At 51.7% G+C, this 7,256-nt stretch overlaps 1 protein-coding gene across 1 annotated transcript in view; it reads left to right on the forward strand.

Moving 5' to 3' along the window:
• Positions 1–3,475: 3,475 nt before the first annotated feature.
• The window catches only part of Neurl1 (neuralized E3 ubiquitin protein ligase 1), a 75,398-nt gene continuing 71,617 nt past the window's right edge, over positions 3,476–7,256 (forward strand). Inside the window, exon 1 of the mRNA XM_028776401.1 lies at positions 3,476–3,560. Coding sequence (XP_028632234.1) covers positions 3,476–3,560 — 85 coding nt within the window. The remainder of the gene's footprint in view (positions 3,561–7,256) is intronic.

The following is a 7,256-nucleotide window of genomic DNA, read 5'->3' on the forward strand; positions in this document are numbered from 1 at the left end:
CCTTGTTGCCTGTAAGCTGCCTGGGTGGTAGTGGTAGAGGGGCTTAAAAATCTGCATGTTTGACTCAGTGTCCAGAGGAAAGAAGGCTGCTGGCACTCTGTGATTGTTTGAGGTGGGTTTACCCAGAGTCCTGGACAGGAAATTGTTCCTGGAGCCCAGGACAACTCAGAGGGTTAGACTTCCCTGAATCACATGCAGCCACGCCCTCCTTCTTTAGGTCCCTGCCTCCTTGCTAAAGACCTATATCCAGTTGACATTTAACAGTGGTGTTCCATCCTCCAATTGGAGGATCCAAGGAGGTGACACTGAGGGGCCCTTGTGCAGGCAAGTGTAGGGTGTTTCTGCTCAGCATGGTACCTATATGACCCTTCACAGCCACCCCCGGGGTGGCTTCCTCCCATGATTTTTTTTTAAACCTCTGAGTCAGGGAAAGTTTTGCTACTGTCTGAGCTCCCTGCCTTTGTCCCTGATACTGTGCTGAACAGGGGGCTACAACCTATGCCCCAAACCATATCCAGCAACTGGTCCTTAATTAAACCGAGCAAGCAGAAAAAGGAGATTTAGTGAATGTGGTCACATTAGGAACCAAGGGACAAAGAGGGACAAAGAGGGACAAAGAGGGACAAAGAGGGACAAAGAGATCCAGTGTCCCCCCAAGTCTGTCTTCTGGGGTCCTAACGTGAGATTAAAGTTTAAATAGGTGGCTGAGGATATGCACGTCTAAGCAGGTTATGATCTTCAAGTTCAAACCAATACTTGTCAACTCAGAGGATCAGGAGAGAGCCTTTTGGCCTGCTTGCCCTCCCTCCCTCCCTCCCTCCCTCCCTCCCTCCCTCCCTCCTTCCCTCCCTCCCTCCCACCTTCCTTCCCTCCTTCCCTCCCTCTCTCCCTCCTTCCCTCCTGTCTCTTTGACTTTCATTTTTCTTCTGCTTTGTCCACAGCAAACATTTAGGCCTGTGTGGGTCCCGTAATGTCTATCTGTCATCTCCCTTTGGGTCCTTAGGTCCACCCCCTCCCCCTCCCCAGCTTCCCAGGACACAGAAGTTGGTTTATTCCAGAAGGATCCAGAGCCTCTCCAGCCATTCTCTACAAATCCCAGCCAGGACCCTGCACTACACACACACTCAGGGGGGTTAGTCTCCTCTAGATCTAGACAGGGTCCGCATATTTATTCTGGTTCATAAAATGCCTGATCTATGTAGCTATGTGTGATGTGTGTATGTGTGTTCTCTCTCTCTCTCTCTCTCTCTCTCTCTCTCTCTCTCTCTCTCTCTCTCTGTGTGTGTGTGTGTGTGTGTAGCTGTTAAGAGCCCACAGATTGCTGACAAATGAATCATCAGTTGGGGTAAGCGTTGGGAGACACTGCCCATAAATAAGACACCAGTCCCTGACCATTCTGTAGCCGGTCAGCACATGATCCCAGACACCCCAGAGGCCGGTGGCTGGGGCTGGGGGGCTGGTTGTCGTTCTCCTCAAACACCCGTACCTCTCACAGCTATTTCTAGCTTGCCTGGAGTCTCTGAAACTTAAGGCTGAAATGTGTGGAATCAGATGAGAATAAAAGGCAGGAGAGGGGACTAAAGGGGATTCTGAGACGGTTTCTAAGGATCACAGTAGGATTTTACTCCGGCAGGCTTGGAGATCCATTCACTGTACAGATACTTTTGAGAATCTGCATGTCCCTGCCCCAGGAGCTAGAACACCATGAGGAATGTGGCTGGTCAACTCTCCCCTCAGCAAGCTTATTCTCTAACGGGAGAAGCAGACTCTAACCAAGCAGAAAAGGCTACTTTTAGGCAAAGTCATAGAAAAGCTAAGAAGAGAAGGGGATGATCCCATGGAGAATGAGAGCGAGAGAGGCAGAGACGCTTAACTGAGATGAGCTGTGCCTGAGTGTTGAGGACTGGTCCTATGGAGACTTGTAGGAACAAACTTCTAGGAAAGGATGGAGGTGATGCCTGTGTCCCACTCAGGATCCAGGACTCTAGATTTGAGTTAGGGAAGTCCGATTAGAGAGTGAGGGATGGGCTCGACAAGCAGCAAGGGTGGTGAAAGTGGGATGGACGGACTGCCTCCCCCCACCCCACCCCCATACACTGGGAGAAAGAACAGCCCCAGATCCAAGCCGGAGAGTGACTTCCTGGTTCCCTCCTGCTGGTTGCAGTGCAGAGCTACACCTATGGAAGAGTCACGTGAACAGGACATTTACAGAATGCCCCCTTCCTCGAGGAAGCCACCTTGGTCTACCATAAGCCATACTACTCCTGCCCCCCACCCCACCCCCGCCCCAATCTCTTAGTTTTTCAGCTGACAGATTAATTCAGCTTGGAACCGGTCTCTCTGTCGTGGTTTGTACCTGAATTGGGTTGGTCCCATAAGCTTGGTTCTGGTCTTGTGGTTCTCCGTTCTTGAGCATGCAAAGGTCCTAAGTCAGGTAATGGGTCTGACTGGGGTTCTGATTGGAAGTTCCAACCAGCGCAAAGGGGAGGCGACTGTATTCCTTATCTCAGTTGTCTTGATCCATTATCCACTCACTCCTGAGCGTTTTAACCTGAGCCAGGCCCTGTATCCCGTGCTAGGGAGCCTCCATTAGGTCTACCTCGCCACGCCCTGGCATCGGGGCTCCCAGCGTCGTGGCGGTCCTCTTCCTCTTGTTTCCAGGTTCTATGTCCCAGAACAGGAAAGACGCTCAACCTCCGGAGCCCCCAACTATTCCTGACGTCAGGTCCCGAGCGGTGCCGCCCCCAACCTCCCCTCACCCCGCATCCCGCGCGCCTTCGAGAACTTATAGGCAGCGGGAACGCGGCGCGCCCCGGGGCCCACATCTGGCAGAGCGGGCGCGCGCGTGTCACTAAGACGCTCATTCACCGGCGCAGCTGTCGCCATAACAACCGGAGCCCGGGAGTCCTGGCGACGCTAGGGCGGGGGTTGGGGGCGGCGGCCTCGGGAGGGACCCGGCGGGAGCGGGGGCGGTCCACACGAGCCGGGCGCTGCAAGCTCACCCGCGGGCGTGAGGGCGCCACGCACGTCGCCGCGGCCGTCCCCGCGGGCGGGGACCGAGCCAGCCGCCGAGCCTCCGAGCAGCCGCGCGCCGAGTCCCGACTCTATGGCCCGCGGGGAGCGCGCCGCCGCTGCGCCGCCCACCCGCAGCCGGAATCCGAGCTCCAGCACCAGGCAGAGCGCAGAGGCGCGCGCCGCGGGCCGGGGCCCAGGGGCCGGGCCGCCCCGGGCGCGGGGCATGGGAGCCCGGTAGCCGGGTGGCGCGAGGACCCCCGCGGCGGGCAGGACCCGCCGAGCGAAGACCGCCAAGCCCGGGGAGAGCCGGAGTCAGCGAACCGCCCGCCCCCGGCCGCAGCCCCGCCAGAGCCCTCCCCCGGCGGCGCGCACCCGAGCGCGCACACACTTGCACACCTTTCCTCCGCTCCTGCCCAGCCTCGCCTGGCCCCCGCTGGAGCACCCCCGGGGGGCCGATGCCATGGGTAACAACTTCTCCAGTGTCTCCTCTCTGCAGCGAGGAAACCCGAGCCGCGCTTCGCGGGGCCACCCCCAGAACCTCAAAGGTAGGTTTGGCCGGCCGGGGTGCAGTTGCAGGGAGGGCTGCGGCCAGGTGGAGTGGTGGGCAGAGGTGCGGTTGGGGACGACCGGCAGGTGCCACCTGTTGTGTGCATTTGGACGGCGGGAGAGGCGCTTCTGTCAGTGGAGGTGGGCTGAGGTGGCAGCTGACCCGGTGCTGATGGTGGAGACGAGGGAGGATGGCGGTCGGTGGGGGTCTGCGCAGTTCTCCCTGTCTGCCCTGGCAACGTCACTGGAGACCCCTCCAGTGATGTTAAGCAGTGAGAAGAGGTGAGAAAGACATTTGAGGGCTGGATAGGGCAGTGTGGAGGGAAACCTAGGTTCTCCAGGTGAGCCTCGCAAGTCATCTTGGTCTTCTTTGCATCTGCCTAGGGCTGGGGGAGATCCCGCTGGAAGCACTAGTTGCGTTTCCAAGCAGAGGGTCTTAGAGATCCAGGACTAATAGGGCAGGAGCGTGCTCCCGGGGTTCTTTTTGCAGTGGGTGATCTTTTGCACCGACTGAGTCAGGTTGGGTGTTTGTTTGTTTGTTTGTTGTTTTGTTTTTAGTGCATCCAAAGACAAAATATCTTGCCTGAACTCTAGAGAGAGGGGCAGGTAGCTTCCAAATGGATGGACCTTTAGCGGGGAAGGTTTGCTGTCTATGGCTCACCATCCATCCAACGTCCTCTGGGGGAGGCCCTAGGCTCAGCCCCCGGCCTTCCAGCTTCCAACATGTCTCTGACCTTTGGAAGATGCTGTTTGGTTTCCTAGGCGCCGGAATCTAGCTAATTCTGCCTGGAAAGCTGATTTTTTTCATCATTATCAGAGACAGGTTGCAGTTAGTTCTAGGGGCACAGTGATAGCTAACAGTCCCAGGGCTTTCTAAACAGTAACAACAACAACAACAACAACAAACCAAAACACCATAACAGGAAACAAAACAACTTAACTTCCTCAGTATCCCCGGATATGACTGTGGTAGTAAGAGTACCCTTTAACCCAGAGCCTTGGTGTTTACGGAGAATGTTCACAGGCCTCTTTTCAGGGACAGACGCTTCTCAGGTTAGTCAGCAGAGCAGCAGTAACCATATTCATTTTACAGGTGAGGGGAGCTGAGGCTTGTGTGTTAGAAACAGACTTCAGACCCTAGAGGCTTGGAACTCTTGTCTGTTCTTGCTAGGCAGTTAGCTTCAAGATGGAGAAGTGATGACAGTCCAGCATTCTAACCCCGTCTTTCAGAACTTCACCTCTACCCTGCTTAGGAAAATCAGTGGGCCTTGGTAGATTTATGGAAATTAATATGGCAACACATGCACAGGTCCCTTTAGAGTCATGTTTATTGACCTTGTAATTCCTCATAGAACTGATGGGAGGAAAGTGGAGATGCAGGTGGTACTTACAGCCGTCAGGATGCTCCTGACAGTATCACTTAGACTAAGAAAACTAAGTGCTTAGGAATCATGGTATTGCCGTCTGGGGGAGGATGTGCCATCACTAAGATTATATTTTCAAAGATTCTGATGACTTGGGGAAGTACTCACAGCGTAAGGACAGTTTGTAAAGCTACAAAGACTTTGTGACCCCCGTCCCCTCTGTGATTCCCATTTTGTTAAAAGGCAGTTATGTCAATAGTTTTTCGATAGGGAAAAAACAGTAATCACAAATAAATAAGAGCCAAGAAGGAATATTTCTTAAAGGTTCTGGGTAATGGGTCATATGGGATTTTCTTTTTTATTTATTTATGTTTTCTTTTTTTTAAATGTGTGTAATAAAAATAAGAAATAAGTTATTATTTTTAAGTCAAATATATATTATATATTATTATATATAATATGTTATATATAATATATGATTTATATATATATATATACATATATATATATGTATTATCCTGCTCACTCTCTCCCCTCTTTTACTTTCCTTCCATCCTTATGAGCCTCCTTCATCTCTACCTGTCCTTTTCTTAGTTTCATGATTTTTTATTTTGATGAGGTCCCCCCTTATTTTTAAGTCAAGGGCCATCTGTGTAACCAGTGGGTTGAGACTAGTGGACACACCACTGAAGGCAGTGACTCCCCTTTTCCCTGCATCTGTCTGTAGGAAACAGTTGAGTAGTGAGGGGTGGGGCCCTCAGAGTCCTTCCTCTGTCCTTGGCTGCCTGTGGATGGCCCATTTTTGTGCAGACCCTGTACAGTCATCTGTAGTTGCTGAGAGTTCCTGATTGCAATGACCATGTACTTCCCAGGATATGGTATTTCATAGCCCTCCCTGTGCTGAGCCTCTTAGAGTCTTTCTGTTCTGCTCCCTCTTCTAAACTGGGTTGGAATGATCACAAATATCTCCTTCAGGGCTGAGCTGTCGCCTATTCTCAGCACCTTGTGAAGCCTTAAATCTCTGACTTTAGCACAGATCACCAGAAATACTCTGGTTAAGGCTGTGTGGTAACTGTCTATGGGTATAAACATATATATTTAGAAGGTAGTCCAACATTGTCTTAGTTAGGGTTTTACTGCTGTGAACAGACACCATGACCAATGCAACTCTTATAAAAACAACGTTTAATTGGGACTGGCTTACAGGTTCAAAGGTTCAGTCCATTATCATCAAGTATGGCAGCATCCAGGCAGACATGGTGCATGGCAGCAGGTGGAGCTGAGAGTTCTACATCTTCATCTGAAGGCTGCTAGCAGAATCCTGGCTTCCAGGCAGTTAGATCAAGGGTATTAAAGACCACACCCACAGTGACACACCTACTCCAACAGGGCCACACCTCCTAATATTACCACTCCCTGGGCTGAGCATATACAAACACTATGTCACTTTAGCTAAACAACAGGACCCCTAGATTCTATGACTCTACCCACTATGAGCTTTGAGGATGTTTACAGTACCAAGTATAGATTCCCTTCTGTGGAGAGGGCCTCAAATCCAAGCATGAAGTGGTTGATTGCTTCTATAGCAGTTGTACCACTGTTGCCCAAGTGGGCGCCTCTTGCCCAGCAGTTTGGTTCCATAGGATGCACAGCTGTGTAAAACCATCGATAGCTTTTCCCCTCAAGGCAGCTCACACAGCACTTCCCGCACTATGAACGCTTGCCATGGGAAGAGGATTCCAGCTCAGTTCCAGCTTGATCTCTTTATTTCATGCAGCCAAGGTGTGAGGTACCTTCAGCAACGGGGTCTTACTGTCCAGTTCTGATAGACACTCAGGAGGGATAGCAAGAGCTTGTATCGTTTTGGGGACCTCTAAGGCTCCCTCCACCAACTCATAAGGGGTCATCCCACACTTGATATATATATATATATTTTTTTAGTTTTTTCGAGACAGGGTTTCTCTGTGTAGCCCTGGCTGTCCTGGAACTCACTCTGTAGACCAGGCTGGCCTCGAACTCAGAAATCCACCTGCCTCTGCCTCCCAAGTGCTGGGATTAAAGGCGTGCGCCACCACTGCCCAGCGATACCATTTTTTTTTTGTCTGATTTATAACCCACAGCTTCAAGGAGGAGCTTTCCCAGTCCTGTATGGTATCTCCCTTCCAACTTACAAAAGTTTGGTTATAAGATTATAGGTTTCCAATGGCCTTTTCATACCTGCATTATTTTAGTTGATCCTGCTACCCCCTCATCTCCATAGACCCTCTCCCTTTCCTATTTACCTCTCCCCCTTTCCTACTTTCCCCTCCCCCTTTCCTACTTCCCCCTCCC

This window comes from Grammomys surdaster, unplaced genomic scaffold (assembly GCF_004785775.1).
Source record: "Grammomys surdaster isolate TR1022 unplaced genomic scaffold, NIH_TR_1.0 66, whole genome shotgun sequence".
NCBI classification, from domain to species: Eukaryota; Metazoa; Chordata; class Mammalia; order Rodentia; family Muridae; genus Grammomys; species Grammomys surdaster.